At 47.3% G+C, this 25,494-nt stretch overlaps 2 protein-coding genes across 2 annotated transcripts in view; both read right to left on the reverse strand.

Annotated features, from left to right (window-relative positions):
- Positions 1 to 1,691: 1,691 nt before the first annotated feature.
- LOC138114955 (aquaporin-12-like) lies at positions 1,692 to 4,989 on the reverse strand. Its single transcript, XM_069024977.1, is given in 6 exon segments — positions 1,692 to 2,607; positions 3,502 to 3,618; positions 4,049 to 4,720; positions 4,723 to 4,822; positions 4,824 to 4,898; positions 4,900 to 4,989. Coding segments are annotated over 6 exon segments (1,224 nt in total). The 3' UTR covers positions 1,692 to 2,437.
- A 353-nt stretch (positions 4,990 to 5,342) lies between these two features.
- The window catches only part of PAK2 (p21 (RAC1) activated kinase 2), a 46,433-nt gene continuing 26,281 nt past the window's right edge, over positions 5,343 to 25,494 (reverse strand). Inside the window, exons 4-15 of the mRNA XM_069024976.1 lie at positions 24,961 to 25,111; positions 24,348 to 24,379; positions 23,881 to 23,988; positions 22,500 to 22,632; positions 21,966 to 22,029; positions 21,466 to 21,514; positions 19,695 to 19,807; positions 19,411 to 19,528; positions 17,448 to 17,547; positions 14,740 to 14,936; positions 13,925 to 14,062; positions 5,343 to 13,020 (exon numbers count right to left, since the gene is read on the reverse strand). Coding sequence (XP_068881077.1) covers positions 12,934 to 13,020; positions 13,925 to 14,062; positions 14,740 to 14,936; positions 17,448 to 17,547; positions 19,411 to 19,528; positions 19,695 to 19,807; positions 21,466 to 21,514; positions 21,966 to 22,029; positions 22,500 to 22,632; positions 23,881 to 23,988; positions 24,348 to 24,379; positions 24,961 to 25,111 — 1,290 coding nt within the window. The 3' untranslated portion in view covers positions 5,343 to 12,933. The remainder of the gene's footprint in view (positions 13,021 to 13,924; positions 14,063 to 14,739; positions 14,937 to 17,447; positions 17,548 to 19,410; positions 19,529 to 19,694; positions 19,808 to 21,465; positions 21,515 to 21,965; positions 22,030 to 22,499; positions 22,633 to 23,880; positions 23,989 to 24,347; positions 24,380 to 24,960; positions 25,112 to 25,494) is intronic.

Consider the following 25,494-nt stretch of genomic DNA (forward strand, 5'->3'; position numbering starts at 1 on the left):
TCTGCGGGAGCAGGACGGGCTGGAGCAGGGGCTCCACAGGACTTTTCCAGAGGGAAATCCCCCCCAGTCAGCAGCTGAAGCCTCAGCACAGCACCGGCCCCAGCAGCGAGGAGCAGATCCAGGAGGGCAGCCCAAATCCTCGGCCCCGCACCAGAGGCTGCAACAGAACAGGGCCAAGCTGTAAATCAGAGCTGTGGAGTTTGACTTACAGCTTGGCAATGGGTCTGTCTGTCTGTGCAGCTGCACCTCCCCCCTGCTCCGTTACCGTGCTGGAAAAGCAGCCTCTTAATTAAAAATAACAACATTCACTGTCACTCCTTAAATTCCCCTTATTTACATCAGTCTGCCCTGTAGATGACCTTCCCAAAAGCCACAGAAGCACACCCCAAACGTCTGAAAATGTCCTGAAAAGGAAAAGAAAAAAAAATAAACAAAACCCCAAACCAACTCCCAAAAAAACCCAAACAACAACAACAAAAACACCAAAAAAAAAAAAAAACCCAACCAAGCAACCAAGCAAAAAAAACCAACCCCACCAAACTGGAAAATAGGGAGCCCCAGCATTTGTTTGCCCTGACTCTGTGGTTACAGGCTGCCTTTGGATGCTGCATTTATAGGATCAGCATCCTGCTCTGGAGCTGACACAGACACTGCAGTGTCAGACTCAAGTTCCACCCCTGTGTGACAGGGAGACACCTCATGAGCCTCTCTGCAGCCAGATATCCCAACCCACAAGTATCCTACACTCTACCCGGGGAAAGATCCACAGGAATGGCTCGTGGAGGGCAACTCAGCCTGACTTTTCTCATCCTGCACTTCTCCTTAATCAAAAGCAGAGCCAGCAAATCAGCTGGGAGGAATGGAGGCCTCATCTCTGTCTTTTCAGCACGGTTTCCAAACCAAAAGAGGTTCCAGAAAAATTGCCCAGGGGATCTGAGCATCTCAGGCTCTCCCTGGGACAGGTGCAAAGAGCCTCAAAGGTTTCGGTTTCCACCCAAAGGTCTCTTGTTCAGTTTAGCCAGGAAAAAAGCCAGACTGTGCTCCCAGTGCCCTTCCTGGGGCAGTGCCAAGGGACAAGGAGAGGGCACCATTTGGGGAGTTTGCTCCATGGTTTTGGGGTGCTGTGTGAAGTTTCATCTCTGAGGCACATCCGTGTATTGCTGTGTTGGTCCCCTCCCTCATTTCTCCTGTTGGGATGTGGGGTGGGCTCATGGGTTCAGAGGTCTGGGGTTCCTGGGGGACCTGCACATCCCTCCAAAGGGCAATCCCAGAGGAAATCAACTGGGATGGGCAGCCCAGAGGCCGTGCAGCACCCTGGGGTTGTCCTCCATGGACACAGCAGAGCGCAGGGAGGAGCAGGGCTGGACACTGGGTACCAAACCTGCATCTGACACCTCCACTCCGGGTTTTAATTGGGTGCCACTTCCTTATTCCCTGTTTGCACCTCAGGAAATAGGAGCAGGTCATTCCTGCTCAAGCTCCTGCCAAGATGACCCAGGGCAGAACAGCCAGAGCATCACAACATCCTGTGCTCTTCCCTGAGGAGCGCCCAGCGTGCGGCTCCCCTGGGGTGCCCTGGCCCCAGCACAGCTCGGGGATATCCCTGTTCCCAGCAGGTGTTTCCCCCCACACTCCCTCCCTTTCCTTACAGGAAGGACATCACTCACTCAAATGCCAACCACAGCGTTTATTTTTATTATTTTTTTTTCCACAAACAGTAATTTTACGGTTAGGAGTATCCAGAGCAGAGCCCAGGGATCCACTTGCTCAACCACAGCAGCTGCCTGGGTCTCTTTCTTTTTTTCCTAACCACAGACCCTTTGTGCACCATTTCTTGATGCTTTACAGCACCAAAACCCAGGCTAAGCACATCCCCACAGGAGCAGGGTCTCCCGTGGCCAGTGAACTCTCTTGCCTTGGAACATTTTTAATTCCTCTGCAAGACTTGCCAGGTTCAGCCTGTGCAATTCAGGGACTTCAGGTCAAGTTTAACTCAAACCCCACCAATTTTTAACCAGTATCCATTAATAACTCGAAAGCTCAAAGCCTGTTTCCTTCCCATCCCAAGTGTCCGGCAATCACTGGTTTATACTTTGTTTTTAGGGCTGCAAGAGACCCAGTGGGGTTATTTCAGGCGTTGCACGATGCAATAACCCCCAGTTGCTCAAGCCTGCCCGTGGAATGGCCCCACCTTTCCATGAGATCCCCAGCAGCACAAGACAACCAGCAATTTGTGCAGAAGTGTTCAGAGTTTTCTCTCTGAGGCAGCAATGTGGGCCTGGAATATTTCAGGTTCTCCCAAAATTCCCAAAGGAGCTCGGGGGCTCAGGCATCCTGCAAGGGCTTCCTTTGTGATGCTTTAAGGACTGAACAAGCAGCAAAATCCTCCACACTGGGAAACCCTTTCCCAGGAAAAGGGCAGCCAGGACCCCTGGGCTCAGGCACGGGGCTCCGAGTTGCTCTTCCCCGCTTTCCTCTTCTGCTGGGGTTTGTCACTCTCCACCTTTGCCTTGGGCACCTTGTATTTGCTCTTCTGGCTGTAGAGGAGGTTTTTCTGGAAGAGGCGTGGGATGTTGCCCTGGAAGAGCAGGAGGGCAGCGAGCATCCCTGGAATGAGAGCACAGACCCACTCCGAGCGCTGTGTCGAGCATCTCCACCCTCCCCACGGCTCAGAAGAGGTTTTGGCTCCTTGTCACACCCTTCACCACGACCAAAAGGCAGCTCAGCCCCACTGAAGTCCCCACCAAGAGCTGAGGGACCCTCGCTGTGCTGCTTTAAGGGGAATTTAACCACTGTGTCCTTAACATAATAAACAAGGCTTGTTTTGACCCAAAAGGGCCATCAACCACCCCAGTGGTTTTCTGGCAGAGAATCATTAAGGTTGGAAAAGCCCTCTGAGCCCTTCGAGTCCTGCCATTCCCTCAGTGCTGCCAAGAGTCCATTAATCATGTCCCCAAGTGCCACATCCACGTGGCTTTTAAACCCCTGCAGGGATGGTGTCTCCACCACTGCCTTCAGCAGAGTGTGCCAGTGCCTGACCACCCTTCAGGGAAGACATTTTCCCAATATCCAACCCAAACTTCCCCTGGGGCAGCTTGAGGCCGTTTCCTCTTGTTCCATCGCTGTTCTCTGGCAGCAGAGCCCGACCCCCACCTGGCTCCACCCTCAGGGACTTGTCTCCTCTCTCAGCACACATCCAGCTCCCCATGACCATCCTGGAGCTGAGGACAGCCCCAAAGCATAACTCAGCCTGCCATTGCCCTTCGCTAAACCTCCCCTGGACTTTGGCTTCAGGGAGATTTCTGCCCCTGTACTGTGCAGAAGGTGTGTTTTAAAAACATTGGATAGCAAAGAGATGACCCCAGAGACAGTGAGGCAGGATGAAAAATGACACTTGCCACTGGCAACCCCAAGTTCAGCCCTTTGCCAGAACAGTCCATGTTACACTGAGCACTTCTGCCTTGCCCCCATCCCAGCTCCTGCCCCCTGGGAAGATCTCACCTGCGAGGGGCCCCAGCCAGTAAACCTGGATGTAGTCCCAGAGGCTGTTCCCCGAGCAGTGGAAGGTGGTGGCTGTGGCCAGGGCAGGGTTGAAGATGGCCCCCGTGAACGGTCCAGCTGTGTGGGAAGAGAAACGTGGCCAACAGTCCCACCACATCCTTTGGAACACTGATGGAGGGCTATGACCCCTTCTGCCTGCCTGGGGCAGCTCTTGGACCGGGGAAATCCCACCCTCATCGTCCTGTGCTTTGCGGGAAGCGGAAAAGCTCAGTGCAGGACCGAGGGATTGCAGTAGGGGACATTCCAGGGAAGTGATCCCGGTCTTGAGCTACGGCTGTGAGCCGACATTCACCTGCAGCCCAGAGACCCTAAAGTGCCATCTTCATCCCACAATGAATATTCCCCAAAAGAACAGAAAACAAACACCTCAGGAGCCTTGTTAATCCCTACCTCTCCAGCCCTGGAAGATGAAAAAGGGGCTGTTCCTCCCCCACAAATGAGGTACTTTTCCAAACGACTCAGAAAAAGAAATGCCGGTGCTGCTCACCTGTGTAGGTCAGGAAGGTGACAGTCACTGCCAGCACAGGGACCCGGCACAGGGGGTGACTCTGTCGCACCTTGAGCAGGACAAGGTGGAACAGGAAGGAGCAGGAGCCTTCCACGAAGGCAGCGTGGGGCAGGGAGGCGTGGATGGAGGAGCTGCACTCCGGCGCGATCAGGTTCTGGATGAAGTGCAGCTGTGACAGCTCCCAGGACCAGTAGAGCCGGGTGAGAGCCCAGCCCATCCCTGTGCCCACACCCTGGGCCAGCAGCTTGGCTGCCGTGGCTGCCAGGCTGGACTCGAGGAGCAGGAACTCCTGGAGAGACACGGTGGGGTTGGCGGATGCTCCGTCAAAAGAGGCGCCGTGGACAGCGGAGAGGAGGAAGAGCAGCGTCAGGACCACGTCCAGGCCAAAGCCACCACCCCAGGGGCCAATATCCATCAGCATCCTCAGCTCGAGGCAGCTCATGCACAACTGGAACGAGCCAGCAAATTCCCTGGCAAGGCAGCCGTGTGTTCCGGGGGACAGAAGCCTCTTGGAAAGCCACCTGAGCACCTGGCACACCCCAACAACCAGGAAAAAAAAAGCAATGGAGACATTCAAGCCATCCATAGTGAAGGCTGTGCTGGGGGCAGAGTCTGGACCAAACCTGGGACAGAGCAGAGGAAGCTCCTGCACCTGCTCTTTATAAAGCCAAGCCTAAGCAAACGTGGCACAGCCCAACAGGCCTGGGAAAGGCCGCACGTGTGGCCCCCGCGGGGCAATGCCGGTGCCACGGGGAGCTGCCGGACTCACAGCAGCTGCAGCAGCCACCAAGGTGTTTGTCCCAGCAAATCCCGGTGTTCTCTCCACCAGGCACTGAGCCCCCAGCCCCAGCAGCCACAGCTGGAGCCCACAGCAGCCCCCCCGAGCTGACAGCTCTTCCAGAAGGAACAAAAAACTTCATTTTCTTTCTGCTTGGCTCCAATGCCTGTGGTTGCTTCATCCCTGGAAGTGTCCAAGGCCAGGCAGGACAGGGCTTAGAGCAACCTGGGCTGGTGGAAGGTGTCCCTGCCCGTGGAGGGGGTGGAAAGAGAGCGGTTTAAGGCCCCTTCCAACCCAAACCACTCTGGGAATCCATGGTAAACAATCCATGATGCATCTTCTGAGTCATTTCCCTGCTCTGCAGAAGTGCCACCACCACCCTGAGCTCCCATTTCCCATCCCTTCAGGCAGAAGGGGCTCTCCTGCACCCCCAGGGCAGGCAGCTCCTCTACCCAGCTCCTCTCAGTGCCCCATCACACACAAAGAGCCCACAGCTTTGATTTGGGCCATTTTATTTCCCCCCCATGCCATTTATATAAGAAATTACCAGGAAACACAGGTTTGAAGCACACCACTTGAGCAGGGATGAGGCTCTTCATACAGTTCAAGCTCACTCCAGCAATGCAGCCCAAGCCATGAAAAGCAGAAGCAGATGCTCCAAATGGATTGGAGCCTCTCCCCCCACAGCCTTGGACAGCAGAGAAGAAACACGAGATCGTGGGGATGTCTGTGAAGGCCACAGCTCAGCATCTCCCCCTGCACCACCATCCCTCCTCTCATCTGCCTTCCCCTCCTCTCCTTTCCATCCCCAAGTGCCCACCCCAGAGTGGTTTTGGGAAGGGTCCCTGGGACTCACAGGGCTTGCTTTGCAAACCATGGGAGGTCTGGGCAAGGAGAGGGACCACGCTGCCAATCACCCATCACCCAAGCCCTCCTCTCCTCCCCCCCTAGACTGCCCTGCTTTTGGTCAGCCTGCCTCAGAACCTCGCCAGTTTAACTCTTTTCACCCCAATTCTCCCTGCAGCTGACAGGACAAGCACCCATCTTTCACCTCAAATGAACAAATGACTTCGCTTGAATAACAGATGATGAAACATTCTGGAAGAGTCTCATAAATGAGTAATTTTGTCCTCGTGAAAATTGACCTCTGGCAGCAACAAAGTGCTGGCCAAAGCTACTCATCACTGCAGAACCAACCATAAAATACTTGACATCACAATCCACCTCATTTCTTTTCACCTCCTTCTGTGTTTCTCAGGAGTAGAGAAACCAGCAGACTTTTCTCTTTAGAAATAAAACCTCATGAGGACCCAGCCCAAATCCAGCCCCTGGAAGAGAGCCACCAGATTACAGGACACAGACTGGTAAAACTGGGAAAGACATTCCAGCATCTTTTCCTCTCCCCAGAAATGGATTTTTCCCTTCCTTTCAAGCATTGTAAGGGTTGGGCCTTAGGAAATAAATGTTCTAAGGTTTAAAAGCTATTTCCCACTCATTGCTTGTAATTCTGCCCATGGCAGATCCTGCAGTTGTGGGACATTTAACCCAGGCTGGAGAGAGGAGCTGGGAGCTGTTGATTCCAAGGAGAACTATGGGATTAAACAATGCCAGGGGCTCGTTCCCTCATTTGTGTTAGTGCTGACAGCAGCCTCCACACAGCTTTGCAGGCCTGCTCTTCTAGGAACAAAAACGATCTAAAAATCCCAATATTCCCACCAAAACCCCCTTTTTTGTAGCTGGAACATCAGTGTCTCTCTAAACCAAACCCACTTTCAGGGCTTAAAATGCAGATCTTTAAGTGGGGGGGGGGGTTTAGCCACAGGACAGGAACAAGTTGGCACTTCCAGAGTTCAGCAAAATAAACACTCCCCAAAAACACTGAAGGGTCACAAGAGCTGAGCTCCCTCGCTATTTTCACCCTCCAAGAGGCAACAGCTACAGAACAAAAGAGTTACAAGGTTATTTAAGGGGGGTTTCAGCGGGCAGGGGGTGGATTAGAGCTTTCCAGAAGCTGTTCCCAGCTGCTGTCACAAGGCAGCAAGAACCCAGGGCAGGTTTCCCTTCGTGGTCAAGCAGGGAAAAGGGTTCCAGGAAATCCAAGAGTTAATTGTGCTTTGTGAAAAGACCTGAATCCTTAGAATAAGCATTCACTGAGAGGAAAAAATAACAAAGATGGGTCATCCTTGACTCTAGAAAGCTCAAGGAGCTGCAGGAGGCATCTGTCCTGAGGAAGGTGTGGGCATGTCTCCCCTCCAGACCATTCCAAGGAGCTGCCCTGAGTCCCATCAGTGCCCTCAGCGCTGATCCACAGCTGTACCAAGCTGGATCCACTGCTCACAACCCTCCAGGAAACACCAGGACCTGCAGCCTGTGCATTGAGCCATCTGTGCCTTAACACAGACTGTCTGCTCTTCCCATCCCAGCCTCCTCTGCACTGACTCAACACAGCTCCAAAGCACAAGTCTGGGGGCCTGTTACATGTCTGAAAGAGAATGAGCAACCCCTAACTTCCCACTGGGAAAATCCCACTAAAAAACCCAACCCATTGGTCCCTACGGGCTGTTTCAACACTCAGCTCAGCTGGGATTTGACATCTTGATGGATTGGACTTGATGATCTTAAAGGTCCTTCCCAACCTTACCAATTCCACGATTTTAAGTGATGATGTGCTGGAGGACATTCCCACTGCAGACACCAGCTGGGAAAAGCACAAGGAGCTGTGTCGGTGCTGCCCTGCTCCCTCCTGACAGGCTGCAGGTAGAGAACTCACAGAAAGTCATTGTTCTCACTTGGTGGTATTTCCCTCCCTCAAGGAAAAGAAATCTTTCCTTAGGCTGGATTCACAGTAGGGAAAACAGCTCTTGGAAGAACCTGCTTCCTCCACACATCTGGAGAGCAACACCCAGAGTTTGGCCGAGCTCAGCAAACTTTCACATCGCTTTCTCACGTGACTGAGGACAGCTGTTTTTATTAAAAATAACCTTGAGAGCAAAATGCAAGTTCTGTAAAAAAAGGGGAAAACGCAGCTGTACAAATCCCTGGAAGCAGGGATCTACAGACACCACCATGCACCAGCACAGGAGCCACGGGAACTGCACTGAAACCCAACAGTGCTCCTCAGGCACCACTGTGAAAACACCCTCTGCTAAATGAGGATCCTCATTTTTCACCCACCCTGGTTTTCACCAGCAGTCCAAACAGCTGTGCTCAGCTTTGCAGGAACTCACTGCAGCCAAACAGCAGCCCTGAAAGGGACAAACTGCTGCCCCCAAATTTACTGCATTTTAAATACCCAATCTTGAATAAACTGATCTCAAAAAATGGGGCTGCCCTTGGGTTTAGTCTTGGGTAGGTACATGCAAGGGATGAGCAAGTTCACACAAGTCTTTGGAGGATTTATCCAGGACTTGCAACTTTCAGCCGTGCAAGCCAAAATCAGCCAAAGCCCTGCTCTCCTTCAAGTACCAAAATCCTGATAAATCCTGAGTTCTACTGAGCACCTTCTCCTCCTGCCCCTCTTCCCCCAGAAATTAAATGCCAAATCACCAGTTTAAATGCACAAAGGGTCGATTACATGTAAAGACAAAGATACTACAACAAACTGATAACCCTGAAGAGACAGGCTCCATGCAAACCAACATTCTCATGTCTGGGTGCAGCAGCTGCTGGGCACGAGTGGTTTCTTCATTTCCCTTTGTCAGAGTATGAGCAAAGCCTGTGCAACATGCAAGAAAGGGGAAGAGCCCATTTCCCAGTAGCAGACAGGGAACACAGGGCACGGCGAGTCCTCACCATTCACGACTGAGGCAGAAACGTCACCCGGAACCAACTGACCCCTCCTTGTCCTTGGCTTTAGCTGGACTGGCAGGCCAATATCCCACAGCCTTTTCGTAGGTTCACTGGAAAACAGAAGTGGCTCTCTGCAGCCTTGGAGGCCAAGAGGCACCATGGATCTCATCCCAAGTCCTCGGAGAGCTGTTGGCACCCAGTGCCCTCACTGCCATGGTCAAACGCTGGTCAGCGGCGACGCTGCAAACCCAGGAGCCAGATCTTCCCAGCAGGCAGCAGGACAGCTCAGCAGCTCCCATGGATCCTGTGCCATAACCTTTATAAGCAGGATAGTGGATACTGGACCCATGGTGCAATAAAGCAGAGCTGTTGGAACAGCTCCTGGATCATCACCAGATTCACTGGCCCGTCAGTGCCACCCCAGTACTGGTGAGTGGATGGTGGAAGATGCAGCTGGGATGGGCCAGGCTGGTGTTTGCTCTGCTCCCTTGGCATGGAGAGTGAGGGATCTCGCTCTCACAGTGGGTGAAAAGGGTGTTCCAGAGCTGCTCTCCTCCCATCAGCGATCCAGAGGCTTTTTGGGAGGCACAGCCATCCGCCAGCAGTGCACAGCAGCAAGGAAAGCTTGTGGTGATCCCAAGGCTGGTACTGACACTGATGAATAATAAAACTTTACAAGAAACAGGCTGGTATAGCATAAAATTATATCCACCATCATTAAAGCATTCCTAAAAAGCTTAATTACAAATACATTCTGTTAATCTCAGTAAAACACCGACACGTGAACTCTCAGATACTCTTGTCTTCAAAGGTATAAACTCATGACAGGGAAAAGGGGGGAAAAACCCCAAATGTTTTTTAAAAGTTTATTTCTAGCCCTGAAAGAACAGTTATTAAACAAAGTCAACAAATACAGTAGTTAATATTGCAGTAACAATTAAATAACATAATGGGATTAAATTACACAAAAGGCAACATTAACATCTGAAGACAGTTAAAAAAATATAAAGAAAGCTTGCACCTACTTCCATTCCCATCAACAGCATAAGGAACAGAGGGAAAAACAGACCAGAGAGATTTATTGACTCAATTCCAGCTGCAGAGACCCTTAATCACATTTTTGCTCCCTCCCCAGCCCCTCTGACAATGGAACCCATCTGCTGTAGCCAAACCTTTGCACCTCCCTGCACGGAGAGCCAGGGGGGAAGGCTCCAATTAGTCTCATTAACACCTAAGGCAGGGCAAAGTGCACATTCCCATGGCTGTTTTTAACGAGAACTCTGGTTTGTTCAATGGTAACAACACCCCAGGAATCTCACATTCCCTGCACACCTGCACCTCAGCCACTGACACTTCACAGGGATCACGTGCACGGCTGACCCCCACTCAGGATCTTGGGCGGGCACCCAAGAGGGATGCACAGGAATCCCCAAATTCGGATGCAACTTGTCCCTTCTCATCCTTTCCTCAAGCTCTGGCTGGTCTCCACCTGCCCCAGTGACACAGCAGAGCTGACAGCCCTGCACCCACTCAAGGACTCCACTCTGCTCCCACCAGGGAAAACCCACAGCTCGGAGCTTCTCACCCTCAAAAAAGCGATGCCCGACCCTCCAGACACAAAAGCACAGCACAAAAACCTTCTCCTGCCTCTCCTCTCCTGCCAGCCCCACCCCTGATCCCCACGGAAACCACCTCATGGAGCAGCTGCGTGGGGACAGGGAGATGCTGGCACTTCCCAGCCTCGGAGCTGAACACCCAGGTCACACACACAATTTGGGAATTTCGGGATTGGGCCAAGTTTTGTGCATTAGGATGGCTGAATCTTCAGAAATCGTCTCCTAAGCAGACTAAATTGGACAAATTTTGCAACAGATGTTTTAAACCGTTCTCATACACCAATAGAAGTGAACTAATAAGTTAAAATTACTTATGATTTCTTGTTTTCTATTAAAACCAGCTAAATTTATCTAGATTGTGCCATTAAAAAAAAAACCCAACAAAACAAAAAGATGAAAGAAAGAAAAGCTCCCAGTTTAACTCTGGCACAAGGAGTTTCACCAAGTCCATTGCCAGCAATGGACAAACCACTGGTACAACAGGTTTTTTCCTCAGCCAAGCCTCCTCACTGCTCCATTTGACCAGGGAGCCAGGACACACTCAAACCAGGGTGATTACAGTGTCCATGGCTCATAACAAACTATTTTTCCAGGGAAATGCACTTGGATTTCCTTACCTGGAATGAGACACTTCCTTGGATTTAAAATTTTAAGCCATAACTGTTCATACACTTGCAGCTAGAGAGATTTATCCCTGTGAGGAGCAGTTAAGGTAATTCACCCAACACAGATTTTAACCATGACCCAGGAGCAGAACACAAGCTGAACCTGCCCAACAAGGCACCCTGGTGGCCCCACACGATCCCCAGGAGCTGTGAGACCCCAGCCCTGCTCCCCTCCACTATCCCCCCAAACTGCCTCTGCTGTCCTGCCTGGCCACTCTCACCTGGAAGTTTGTTCTGTCATACCTTGGCTACCAGTCCCCAAAATGTCATTCTCTCTATATAGATACTGAAATTCTCTGAAAATTACTTCTATCCCCTGCCAGCAATGTTTGGGAAAGTGTGCAAAAATTTTTATTCAGGGTCCTCTGTCCACACCCAACCAATAGCTCTGTCTGTCCCAGGCCCTGCCCCGCTGGGAATGCAATACAATCCCACTAAAGTCATGGCTGTTCTTTCACAGACTCATTTGGCACATTGGTACTACTTGGCTCTTCCTTAAACACTTTTGGGGAGGTTGAAATGCATAGACTGTAGCACTAGAAGGGGCACAGGCTCTGCTAAACTCACCCCTGGCAACACCCCAAGAACTGAACTGCTCAGGATGTCGCTGTCCTTCAGAAGGAGGCACTTCTTGTTGTGTTGAAGGGTTGGCTGCAGCCATCCTGGCTGGTACAATGCCCTTGGTGCCAAGGATCAGTGTGACACCAGTCAGTCCAACAGGCCCCACGATGGTCTGACAGCACTGCTTCCCCTCTGCTTCATCTCACAACTTTGGCATGTCCAGGTGTTCATCATCTTCTCTTCAGATCACATTTCCAAAATCCTGTATCGTCAGTGTCCTCAGATCTGGTTATTTGTTCTTCTGGTTTCATTAGTACAAATGGAGCACATACAAAACTGGAAAAAAATAGCTCTAATACTTTAAACTCTGACAACTCCATAGGTTGATGCATTATTTGCTTGGCAGGAGGGAAGGGGGGGGAAATTACAACATATACAAAAATGTATTTGATACAAAGAAGGGAAACGTAAAATAAAAAAAGTCAAAGGCACCAGCATAACTTCCAAAGCCCAAGTCAGAGCACAGATACATGTTTGTGAACCACCCACTGCACCAAGCACGTTATCCCTCAAGCTTCTGGCCAGCAAGTCTAACAGGGGAAAAAAGAGCAGACAGGAAGACAGCTGGAATTTTTTCTTGCCCTGACTAGAACTGATCATTTGATCATAAATAAAGTATCTGACCCCAACCTACACATCCATAACCCACATCCAAAGACTTGACTGATCATTAGGTTCTACAAAGAGGCCACGTTTTTGATTTTAAAAAAATGTCCACAGAGCACAGGCATGAGAAACAGCTGAACACTTCTCTTCCCCCTCTCTCTCCTTACTCATTTTAAAAAGTGAAAACCATCCCCATACCTTATGATTCCTTAAGTAACAGAGTTGTTGATTCTACAGTACAGCGACAGCTAATCCAAAAAAGCAATGAGGGGCAAGATGTACCTTCACATTCGCCACACCTGCCGTGAATCTGGTCACTGGGAGCTTCCCACAGGGATTGCAGGTAGAGGGGAGGAAGAGGAGAGTCAAAGAGATCAGCAGGTAAAATTAGTACTGCTCTCTGAAAGCTTGAATCTGTCATTCAAGTATTGAAAGTACCCAGAGGGTACAACGGGAGCTGTTACAGCGAAGTCGTTAAAACCCCTTAAAGCCCCGGGCACAGCAAGTGGCATTTCTGGGCTGTCTGGGAAACAAAAATCAGAATAAAAAAACCCCACAAAGGCCAATAATTCAGCCCTCAATTCCTTCTGGACCCCAGACAGGGATCTATATAGAGTCGCCACGATGTATTTTGGGTGTCTTCTGGATGAGAGTTTCTTCCCTTTTGCAGATGTTTCCCACCCCCACAAAAACCCCTTCTCCCTCCCCCCCGAAGTGTAACAATTTCATATATTATAAAGATTTGTAAAATACAAACAAACAAAAAAGGAAGAAGGCTGTGGCAGGATGTTAGCGGTTACTCTTCATTGCTTCTTTGGCTGCCAGGATCAGTGGCGTCAAGCTGGACAGAGGTTTGGCCAGTTTCAAGAAAGGATGCTGCCAGGAAGACACAAACATGAGGAATCAGTGAAAGATAGGCTTTTAAAGGTTTGATTTCCAGCAGGATTCATGTCTCCACAGAGCTAAGCAGGAATGACTCTGCATTTGAACTGCTGACTTGTTTCATGTGTTTCTCCTGATGGCTACAAGGACAAAATGATCCCAAGCTGGCTGGGCTCACACTGCCTTGCCCTATGGAGTTTCTCCTGGAACATCTCACTGTTTTTGGAAAAGGTGAGTATTGAAGCTGCACTTGCAGTGAGCAAAACAAAGATCTAAACAAGAAATAGTCAGAGAAAGATAAGAAGCAGCAGCTGGCTTTACTGGGAAAGCCTCTGCATCATCTGCCTCAGATCTTCTACTGCTCTCCCCAGGAACAGCGTCAGTGATTCTCTCACTCCTTCACACAATGCTGCCTACAAGCAGATCCCATTTAACAAACCAGCTTTTTCCCAGTGCACAGAAAGTATTCAAAATCAAAACTAGAAGGAGAAACAGTGGCACAATGGCAAGGACACTGCTCCAGCTGCTCAGCTCGCAGGGCAGAACCCTGGGGAGAAGGGAAACTTTTCTTTTCAAGGCTTGAACACAGATGTCGGACCAGCAGGTTATTTTATCTGGAGTTCTGAGGGGGACATTCACAAGTGTAAGTATGAAAAGCAGTGCAAATGCTATCAATGGCCACCTCCTGAAGGGAGTTCCTAAACTTTGGCAGTGGCAGAGTGAAGGCACAGATTATGATGGAACAACTTTGGAGTGTGTTATAGATCTCTCCTACCAACCGCTCTCACTACAGTTCACAGGAGAAAACACAGAAAAAAAGCAAGGGTGCCAGTCCTATGGTGTGGTTGACCTGACTCTGCCTTCTGGACCTCACACTGTGAGAAAAGCTGAGTCTCACCTGTAGCAATTCTTTGGCTGATCCTCTTTTCTCCACATCCATCTCCAAACATCGGTTCAAGAAATCCCGGAATATCGGGGACAGTTTCTCGGGGTTCTGGAGTTCTGGGGTGCCATTAGTTGCTATCAAATATAAAGCCTGTAAAATGAAGAATAAGGTATAACCAAAACCAAGCTTTAAAAGATGCCAAACTGACCTGCCTGGTGGCAAGCCCTCAGATGAGAGGGCTCTGCAGCCTACTTCTCCTCAACTTCAGAGGACGGAACTGTAAAAATGCCACAAGTGTAGGCAGTCATGACCTATTCTTGCTAGTAGCAAAATAATATTCCAAGATCTTATGGCAACAGATACTGACCCTAGCAAAGAAAGTATCAGGTTGTGACACAGCAGCACTTTCCATAACATCATGGATTTACTTTCCCTAAACTGTCACAGAGGCCTGAGGTCAAAGTCCTGTGTTTCAGTTACAGAGAGGCAAATCTTCTAAGTACCATCACAGAATCCCAGACTGGTTTAGGTTGAAAGGGGACCTTAAAGCCCATCCTGTTCCACTCCCTGCCTTGGGCAGGGACACCTTCCACTATCCCAGGTTATTCCAAGTCCCATCCAACCTGGCCTTGGACACTTCCAAGGATGGGGAGTCAGGGTAAGGCTGACTGCAAATTCAAGACAGCTTTCTTCCTCTGGAGGAATTTTCTTGTACTGCTGAAGCTTGTTGGTTTTTTCATTTCATTTTCCTTTTAATGCAGACACAATCAATGAACAATTACTGACAGTGGTGAACACCCAGTCCCAGCAACACCAGGGCTTCTTACCCTCAGGGGGTTCTCGTTGAGGTACGGGGGCTCTCCTTCCACCATCTCGATAGCCATGATGCCCAGGGACCAGATGTCCACTTTGGGGCCGTAGGCTTTCCGTGTGACCACCTCAGGAGCCATCCAGTACGGAGTTCCCACCATGGTGCTGCGCTTGCTCTGCTCGGGGGTGATCTGGGCACAGAACCCAAAGTCGGCTGCAGGACAACACAAGTTGAAGAGGTTAAACTGGTGCATGCCAAGAAGTGGCTTTCCCAGAAGACTTCTCTATTGCTACACATATATTTCATTGAGAGGGGCTTGGGGGCAGTTTCTTCTTTCCTCCCCCACAACATTCTCCGTATTAAAAAAGCCAACGTGCAATGAAGATACAAAACCTGAAGGTGCTTAAGCAAGGCAGAATTCCATGGAGTGAAGACAAAGCTTTTGCCCTCTGGTTACAAGAATTACCCTGTAGAAGAATGGTGTTTTGCTCAGTCCTTCCTTCAAGAGTACCCAGAATGGTCACAGCCAAAATAAGCACTCAGGCAGAGCACAGGCAGAGAGTGTTCTGCACGTGGTGTGTTTTACAGCCTGAACTAGAAGAAATACATCCACAATCCATGGCTTCTGCCCTGCTAAACAGCTTGTACTTGTGCAGCTACTGAGGTCAACATTTCACAGCACTTTGGCCATCTATACAGGTACTACAGCTGACAGACATGGAAACAAGGCTCCAGGGAAGTGCAGTGCTAACCCCACTCAGCAGCAGGAACCTGGACAAACAAACCTTTCCACAAGGTAACTACCAAAGAGAACAACCACACTCAAGAAAACGAGAAAAGTCACCTATTCCTATAGCCTTCAGGTGCAGCAGCAATGCATGTCCCATCATGTTACTTTATCCAGCTGCAGCACTCCCACTTCCCAGGCATGAAAAGCATCAATAAGAACACAGTTAAGGCAGGAGACAGATATTACTTTATCATTGACACTAAGTTAGAGAAAGAGAGAGAGAGAAGGAGAGAAGAGAGAGAGAAATTTAAATTCCGGGGTGATTTTGGAAGTGTTATGCCAAGCAGGGCTAAGGAAAGAGCCAAGTCATGGAAGTGCCAAGTTGTACCAAGACCATTTAATAAAGAACTACCCCACCCTGACAGTCAAAATGCTGCCTTAAAAAAAAACAAACAAACCAAAACCAAACAAAAATCAAACCTATAGGAGTCACCAAGTTCCTCCTGAACTTTTTGGCCTTATCAAGGTGTCACAGTCACCTCCCAGCACGGCCCATTTGCACAATCAGTCCAGCTGCAGTGTGTTCTCCTGACCTCCCAGCCAGGCCTCCAGCAGCAGCCACCAGCACAGAAGAAAAAGGCCCAGTTTCACCCACCAGCAGCATGTGTAGCTGCAGTGGTGAGACCTGTCCTGTCACCAGACTCCCTCAGAGAAGGAGAAGAGTTCAAAAAGAAGGTGCAGCTTCCCCCACTCTAAACTTTTGCTAAAGCAGTGTGATCACACAGCCCCAGAAGAGCTTGCCCAGCCCTGATTACACCACCTCCCCTTCATACAGGGCATTTTTGCAGCTGACTCCTGTCCTCTGTGTCTCCTTCCTCCTCATCCTCCCCCGATCTGCTGGGGTGATGATTTTGGCTCAGCTGCTCACTCTGTCCTTTGGCCACTTTGCTTTGACACCTCCTTTGCAATTTTGATCCTTTTCCAGCTAACTCTTCTTGGCCACATCCTCTGCTGTAACTGTCCTCTTCTCTTCAGCCTCTGAATCCACAGCTTGTGCACAGACACATCACATCCTTAAAAAAAAACTCCCTGGGCAAGCGAGCAGCGCATCCAACAGTGCTGGTACTGTTGCTCGTACCAAATCAGGTTGCTTGTAATCTTTCCTCACACTCCATCTCATAAATGAAATGAGACTGCAAACCATCTAGAATAAGGAATATTGCTAAGACACATTTTCATGGCACTTCAAATTCCTACTAAAACCACTTTTTACTTCACACTTTTTTGCCTTAACTCTTTGATTGTTACACGCTTTGTACATGCCTACATAGCAGAAAGGCAGATAATACACCTCATTCTCAACAGTCCTGACAGCTACCAGTGCTTTCACACCATTTTTATTTACACACACCAGAAAAGGATTTACAGCACAAGCCCATGCATGCATAACGATTTCCTGAAAAGCAAGCAGTTTGGTTTGTCATGATTATATTAATGAAAGTGTTACACTTCCAGTCCAAGAAAAGGTACAGGATATTCTTATATCCAGACTTCAGACTTCAATAAATGACCAATAATGCCCAATTTTCTTGCTGGTGGCCTTTTAATGAATGGGGCAAAGCATTAACATCAAGTCACAGCACCCTAACAAAGCCACTGCAGTTTGCTGCAACTTTGCTCTTGCAATCATTCCCATTTTGCTTCACTGTCTGTGCCAGTTCCTTCCTATTTACCAACGTATTCACGGGGCCACAGGTTTGCTTCAACATCCTGCCTGGCCAACACGTTCACAGCCCCAGTCTGGGGGGCCCTCAGAGTATCAGCACCTGCTGTCCAACACACATTTTATAACAGAATTGATTTCTATTACTTGTAGCCAATACAAATCCACCTCCAATTTCCCTGCCAATTCTCCTTCTACCAATTTACACACTCAGAGCCAGAGACTCGTGGAAAAGGGAAAACAGAACATGAAACAATTGTCTGCTACTCACTTAGTTTAACTGATCCATCCATTCCTAACAGCACGTTGTCACTCTTTATGTCCCTGTGGATGACCTGGTTGGCATGGAGGAACTCAAGAGCTTGCAAGCACTGGACAGGAGAGAAAAACCAACATTCAGCATCCAGAAACACAACTGCTGTATGTGAATACAAATTCAAAGCCGTGTTCACACCCTCAGCCAGCTCTGAGTGCAAGAATAGAACAGTATTATTGAAGATAACCAGCAGAGGAAGCTCTTGGGCTAAAAAAAATCCACTCTGGATTTCAGAAGGTCAAAGATTATTTCACCATGGAGTTTCCCTATCTTAACAAATGCTTCCTTAAACTCCTCATCACCCAAGATGCTCTCAGAAATCCCTGAGGTTAATTTTGGTACATCCCACAGATTTGACAGTGGAACCATAAAGGATTAAGTGAGAGCTTTTTAGGCTGAGGTCTCAACAAGAGGAATTGGTGAGGCTTCATGCCCAACATCCACACAACTTCTACAGTGAAGGCTGTAAAACATCTTCATTCTGAAAGGCACTAATACTGGTTTGTATTGTTTTCAGATGAAAACCTTTCACACTAAGTTTCTGCCCAAAACCATAATGAAATTTACTTTTGTTATTTGAGAATAAAAGGCAAAAGAAAAAAAGCCACATTTTTCTCTTTCCATCTAAGCAGAACATTTGCCATTTGCAGCCTGGCCCAGATGTCCCCACTGAGCTTTTTTTATCTTGGTTTGCTTTAGCAAAGCAACACTGATTTGCAAAATTAAATGTATCTAAAACACTGGGCAGCAGAGTTTTGATGAAGTACAATAGTTCAGTATTTGATTTCTCCCTCAGAAAAGTTCATGACTGTCACACTAAATAGTTACTCTTTTGGTTCTCTGCTCCCAGCTCTGGTTTCTCTGGAAACCATTCCCTGTCCATACATGTTACTGTGCAAGTTTGCTTTCCCTCCCCTCCCTTGGGGTGAGTCACAACAACACTCGTCATGCTGATGGAGTCAGATGGGCTTTTTAAAAGCCTCCCTTTCTCCTGCACAGCAGATATCACAGTTCTCCTTCTGCCACGATAAAAATCAAGCCTGAGCTGGATATTGGCACTTGCTCAGGGCAGAAACCACTGATAAGCTGTGAGATCAGCTGCTTTTAACACTTTCATTTGAAATCTTACTGCAACCTCCCCGTTATTCCAACTACAACCTTCTGGAGCATCATTTTCCTGAGAAATCCATCAAGAAAGCTTAACTGGCACAGAACTACAGATGTCACACACTATGGGAATGACTGAAGTGGGAAAGGGATAGTCTGCATTCAGTTCATCTTTATTTTAGTACGTGTTTCTTAATGTACTCCTGTTTCAGCAGATCCACTTTCACACTGTGAGCAAACACAGTTCCCCTTCTTCCTTCTGGAAAACACTTCAAAGCTTTCAGGAGTTTTTATTTTTCTTTTTTTTCCTCCTCCTTTGTACATTATCCATACATGAATATGCAGATTTATTTTTCTTCGTGCCTCTGAATGTTCTTTGTTAGTCCAAGTTAGAAAAGCCATTCCTTCCAGCTGCTAAACTTCTCTATTGCTCCTCCCTGAACTTTATTCATATTATTCTGTTAATAATAATCCACATTATTCGTATCTTTCTGTTCACAGTGTCAGCAGGACAGGCACCCCAGGTACCAAATCCACAGACTTTATTTGCTCCATCACCAAACATTCCCAAACACCCACTTCAAACACCTCTGTAGCTCTTTTGGTTTACAACTTGCAAAACCCCAGTTTTCTGAGTTAAACTAATTTTGTTATTTTCTGCAATTTTAATACTGATTTCTGCTCATGGTACCATTCATTCTTTACTCAATGGCTTCAGCAGTAATTGTGGCAATCAGTGCTAACACCTAAAATAAAAATTAGGGGAATAGAGAGCACCCTTCATTCCTCAACCCAGCACCTCCACACTCACCTCTCTGCAGACAGCAGCAATCTGTGCTTCATCCATACACGTCTCTGTGACCACATCTGTTAGAGAGCCTCCAGCCAGATACTCCATCACCACAAACAATTCATCCCCTACGAGGTAACTACAAAGAGAAAACCCAAAAGCATGTCCCTGTTGCCATCAGGGTGACAGTCTACAGACAGCCTCATTTGCTTCCAAGACCCTTAGGTAGAGGAAGAGCAGGTCTGTGTAAGGGATAACCTCCTGTAACCCTTGGGATGAGGAATCAGCCAGCTGGCTGCATTTACCTGTCCAGGAAGTTGACTATGTTGGGGTTCTTTAGCTCCTTCATTACCAAGATCTCATTAATTATCAGCTCCTTCTTGGGCTGTTTCTGCAAATTGATCTGTTTAATAGCCACCTGAATAGGGCAAAATAAAACAGCAATCTCAAACCTCAGTACCCAAACCTTTCAGTCACTCTTAGTACAGTGAAAAGGCAGAAGGAATCCTGTAGCAACTCAGAGAGAAAATTTGAGCCTTCCAATGCAAGGTGAGGCAATTTGTTGCTCTCTATTCTGACCAAATTGGTGTTTGGGTATAAGAAATGCTGGGAGGCAGAAAGAATTCCTCTCAAAGCCATTAATTCAATGAACTATCCCAGAGAGAAAAGGGAAGATAAAGGCCCACCTTATCCAGGAAAGAAGCTAACAAGGACAAATACTACAGTTTACAACGGAGAAGAATTGTCCCAGCTCTGTTAACTTCAACACTCTGAGGAGGCAGTTTGGAGTTCTGCAAGACAACCTGCCCATGACTCCAAAACCAAACACAAGAACCAACACCATCCTGCAGAAATGATTGTTATTATATTGCCAAGGACATTAAAGGAAGAAATTCTCATCACTCTGTAGCACAGAGTGACAAAATAACTGTGATTGGAGGTGCAGCAGGTTGCTGAGGGTCTTTTGGGAGTTGGGAATGGAGACCTCAATGAGCAGATATTCCACAACCCCTCTTGAGCTCCTGTGTCATGCCTGATCATCCTGCCTGGGAGGGAAACCATTTCTAATATCTAACTCGAATTTCCCTTATGGCAATTTTTGTCTGTTCCCTCTGTCCTGTCACTGTGTAGCTCTAAGAGGAGTGTTCCTCTTACTGATGAACAGACCTAACTCTATCCTCAGGCATTAAGCAGAGGAAACCCCAGCACTGCATGAAGGCTACAAACCATCAACTGCATGGCAAAGTGCAGAGGAGGTCAAAGAAAGGCCCTGGACCCCAAAATTCACTCTGCAGTCAGTAAGAGGACATGAAATACTGCAGTGTGTAGAGAGCAAACTAAGAGACATATACTGAGATGATGGCAAGGCTCATGTTTTATCAAGATATGGTGTTCCACTGCAGGACTGCTGAATGTGGTTACTGCTGAAAGGACATTTACTTATCAGTGACCTAAGGAATGCCTGCTTGAGGATATTGAATAGAAAATTTAGGAAAGAAAGAAAAGCATTGAAAGAAAATTAAGGAAATCTAATGTTAAATAGAGACAAGTAATTCCTAAAATTCGAGTCCCAGAAGCCCTCTGGGTTGTCCCCCAAGACACAGCCACTTGATGACAAGCACGCAGAGCATTGCTGATGCCACCAATTTCATTGGAGAAACCAAGGGATAAAGCAAAGAGCAGGATATGGAGAAGACATTCTGACTACAACAGGGCATCACACAAGACAAGCTGCTACCCTAGAGACAGACACAGCCAAGTGTGCAAAGGCTGAACAAAATTTTATTTCTCAAAACACAAGACACCAATGCCTGCAATTCTTGAAGGATAAACCATTTTCCAAACTCACATCTGGAACACCTCACTCCCTCTGCTTTTCACTGGAAAGACAAATCTCTATTTTTAGCTTTCATCATCTGATTACTGTAGAACAAGGCACACACTGTTACAAATGACTATGACAAACAGATCTGAGAGGTTGATAGCAGCGATGAGAGCCACTGAAGGAAATCAGTCAAATCATTCAAACCACCTACAGAAGAACATTTAAACAAAAAATGAACACAGGAATCTTACCTCCTGCCCTGTTGCCACATCAATAGCTGTGAAAACTGTACCTGAAGCCCTGTGAAGAGAAAGAAAAATGTTACAGCAAGTTGCATCTCCCTGAGTAGTGACATAAACGTGACAGCCAAGCCACAAACACAAAATTGCTTCAGTTTTCAATTCAAAATTTCCACCACTGTGTGACACCTTCACTGTTTATTTACTTTACTGTTCATTGCCCAGAGAGGTCATGGCTGCCCCATCCCTGGAAGTGTTCAAGGCCAGGTTGGATGGGGTTTGGAGCAACCTGGGCTAGTGGAAGGTCTAAGAGGAGTAGGTCCTCCCATGGCAGGGAGTGGAACTTTAAGGAATGGTCCTTAAGGTCCCTTCCCACCCTATCTAGGGTGGGATTCTGTGATTTATCACTGCTGAATGGAAGCCAATGTCTCTGCCTGCACAGTAAGTGGTGTGAGGCAGAGAACAGCACCCTGCTGCTAACACTGGGAATAAAAGTTGGAGTCAATACTTACCCCTGCCCAATTTTTTCATATCTGGTGTATTTTTTCTTGGGATCTCCTATGCTTACAATAGTGCCTAAAAATACAAAAAAAAACCAATCAAAAAGTCAATCCAATCCCACTGTCCCCCCATAGCAGGGCTGGCCTGGCCAAGATACACCTGAGAGTGGGTCAGCTCAAGTAGCAAAGCTGGTGCACCAACAGCCAAAGCTGCATGGGAGCATCAACAGGGTGACAAGTCATCATCGAGATGGCTGTGGAACAAGCAACAGCAGAAACTGGTTTGTGTTGCTATGGTTTGATTAAAGTTCAGTTGTGATACTGTGATGTGCACATATGACACAAACCCAAACCTTTTCTATCACAGTTTTCCACCCCACAGGGCTCCAAGCATTCCCAACCACCCGAGCCAATGCAGAGCTCTCAGCTGCTGCTGGACACAAAGCTACCCAAGCACTGCACACAAAGCAAGGGTGAGGGGCAAAACTGGAATACAGTCCTCCCCCAGCCCTAAAGCCTTTGTTTATCTGAGATGAAGGCACCTACGTAGTTTTTCCATGATGTCTTCATCTGACATCTTGGTTTTCTTTTTCTGCTTATCCCCCGCTTTCGAGGCGCTGTCGGCACAGGTGTCGCCGGCTGGGGCAGGGATGGGATCAATGACAGAGCGGGTGTAAATCTGTAAGGGACACCAGAGACCTGAGCACCTGCTCTGCCATCACTGACCTTCAGATGAAACCCACCACAGTTCTGCAAAGATCCCCAAGCATCGTTTTACAACGAGTATGAGGCAGAAATTAGACCTGAGACACATTAAAGTTGCATAAATCAAGATGCTGGCAACATTACTGACCTCTGAAAGAGACCCAGGCACCTCCTGAACAGATTGCACAGTGGGTTTCTCAGTTTTTTATCTGCTTATTCTTTATAAGCCATACTAGTTAACAGAGCAGAAACCACTATTTAATAGTGAGATCAACTTATACTAAGATCTAAAGGCAAAAGATTTGTGATTGCCATGAAAAGAAGGATGTGATTCTAAATTATTTCCCAGTTGTCCCCAATTTAAGGGTTTTTTTAAGGGATTTAATTTCTTGGAGCTTTATTTAATTTCCTCCTGAGCTGTTCACAGACATACACAGCTACTCTAGAAATATCCAGCTGTGGACCTCTCACCTTTTAGATGTCTAAATCCCCCAAGAGTGGGAAATTATTAAAGCAATGTCCCTAGATAAATAAACATCATTCACATTTGCACACCTGGGAGAAGTGGGCAACAGAGAGGCAAAATGTACAGCTCCCACAGCCAAAAGAAGGAGCTGGAGTAAGTGGGATCCCTGGGGCACCATGGATCCAAGGTGTGTAGATGAGGGCTACCCTAAAACTTCATGAACAACTTCTCAAGCATTTCACTGTTCCTGTAGTGCTGATGACTGTGTGAGTGAAATAAGCTTTCATATCTAAAATTTGCATTGGTTGGGGTTTAGGTGGTGTACCTGGAGAGGCTACCACACTGCAATCCAATCAAATACCACAAAGCAAATACATTACACCTGGATCACTGTGCTGTGCAAAGTTACACAAGCTGCTTACAGGTTTTATTTAGGAATAAAAAGCCTCCTCCTCACATGTTGGGTTGAAGGATAAGCATAACTGGATGTCTTCAACACAAGCTGACAAAGAAATCAACAAATTTCAATGATCTGAGAGGTCTTTTCCAACCTAAATGATCCTATGATTCTATAAACTACAGGATTTCTAATCCAACTGATATTCAGAAATGAGGTATTTTCTTAGCAAATTCAAACAACAGAAGTTTCCCCTAGAACCTTACAGCAGCTTGTTGCCCAAATTAAACACCTCCCTAAAAAGCAGAAGTTCTGCAATGCTGAGAAGTGCAGGTCTGTCAGTTTTTACAGCTGCTCACCGATTTTGTGTGATCTGGCCGTGGAGCAATCACAGGAGGAGGAGCCTCTTCATCATCCTCATCATCATCTACCACAGCTGTTGATGGTTCTGAACCTTTGGCATTGGTCTGCATTTTTACCAAAGTTTAAAAAAGACAGATAAACAAATTGTCTCCCCCACTATTAAAGACTTAAGGTTTTTTCTTCACATTAAGATAAAAGAATTCTTACTGATGTCAGAATAACTTAAACCCCTCAGCCTAACCGTAAGTTATTACATTTTACTATGAGACTCAAACACTGTTGCTCCAGTGAAATACGCCATTGACCACCCGAATTTATGTTTTTATTCCACAAAAAAAATTCCTAATTTTTATACTTTTTATCTTTATACAGTTTAATACTTCAAGATTTGGGATATAACAAGTAGAGAAGACCTGAACTCGTATGCATCACAGAATATCCAAATAATAGCAAACACACTCACCGTTGGCGTTCCTGAAGGGAAACCGTCTTTTTCTAAACAGGACAAATAGCAGAATACATAAAATAATCAGAAAAAAAAAATAATAAAAAGAGAACTTTGTAGAGTACAGGGTAAAAACATTACAAAGCCTTACTACTCAGCTACTTGCAGAAAGAATTTGGAAGAAAAGTAGGTAAAACTGCACCTGTTTGTGGGACAGTCCTTCTCTCAGCCCCCCAACACAGGCCCCCATCTAGGAGTCACAAATTATTCTGCATGGCTGATGTCACCAGCTGGTGACATCAAGTTCAGAGACAGCTGTGAGGAGCAAGGTCTCCAGCATGAAACCAGTTCATCCCAGTCCCAGAGCCCCAGCTTGATAAACACAGCCCATTCAAGTTCATTTTGGCTGCTATTCTGAATGATCCAGCTCCCTTTCTTCCCCTCTCCACTTAAAACAGGAAATTAACTGGACAACGCCAGTTTCCAGGCAGTTTTCAATCCATCTTTGTATATTTGTGCCTCATTGAAATGCACCTTGATTTTAGCACTTGAATCTTATTTATCATTCTGACAGAGAGGAAGACTGTGCTCCAAATACCCAACTCCAGTGTCTTGCACACTTGGCTCTCACCTGGAGCAGAAAAACTCAGATATTTCTGTTTTGCTGTGTCTTTGGAGTCGTAGAATTTCAGCACATCTAGTACCGCCTGGGGGTTTTTCTTCTGTTCTAGCTTGGTGATATTTGAGGTCTGAAGCAACCGAGCCCATTGTTCTGGCATTCCCTGAAAAAACAGGGGATTTTAAGCATCCTTTTTAGACTCTAAAGGTTTTTAAAAAGCAAACCAAATTTCTTCCCTCTATAAAAGCATAACATGCACAGCCTTAAGCACACAAGCAAGTAGGATGGGGAGCCAAAGGTGAAAACACAGATCACAGTGCTGACACAACTCTTCCAGGTGTGCTGGGCCAGATGTGAGAGGTGGGAATACAGAAACACTCAACAGCTCCAGTGTTACCCACTAAAGACAGCAAACTGAAGAGGGTTTGTTAGGGAGGCCTCTCCCAGGTGACACAAAGCATCAGATGTGACAGTGGCACTGCAGAAGCACTAACAGGTCACAGTGTGCTGTACAAACACACAGGAAAAACAGTTCTTTGGTAGAAA

The sequence above is a fragment of the Aphelocoma coerulescens genome, chromosome 9, assembly GCF_041296385.1.
Source record: "Aphelocoma coerulescens isolate FSJ_1873_10779 chromosome 9, UR_Acoe_1.0, whole genome shotgun sequence".
Classification (NCBI taxonomy): Eukaryota; Metazoa; Chordata; class Aves; order Passeriformes; family Corvidae; genus Aphelocoma; species Aphelocoma coerulescens.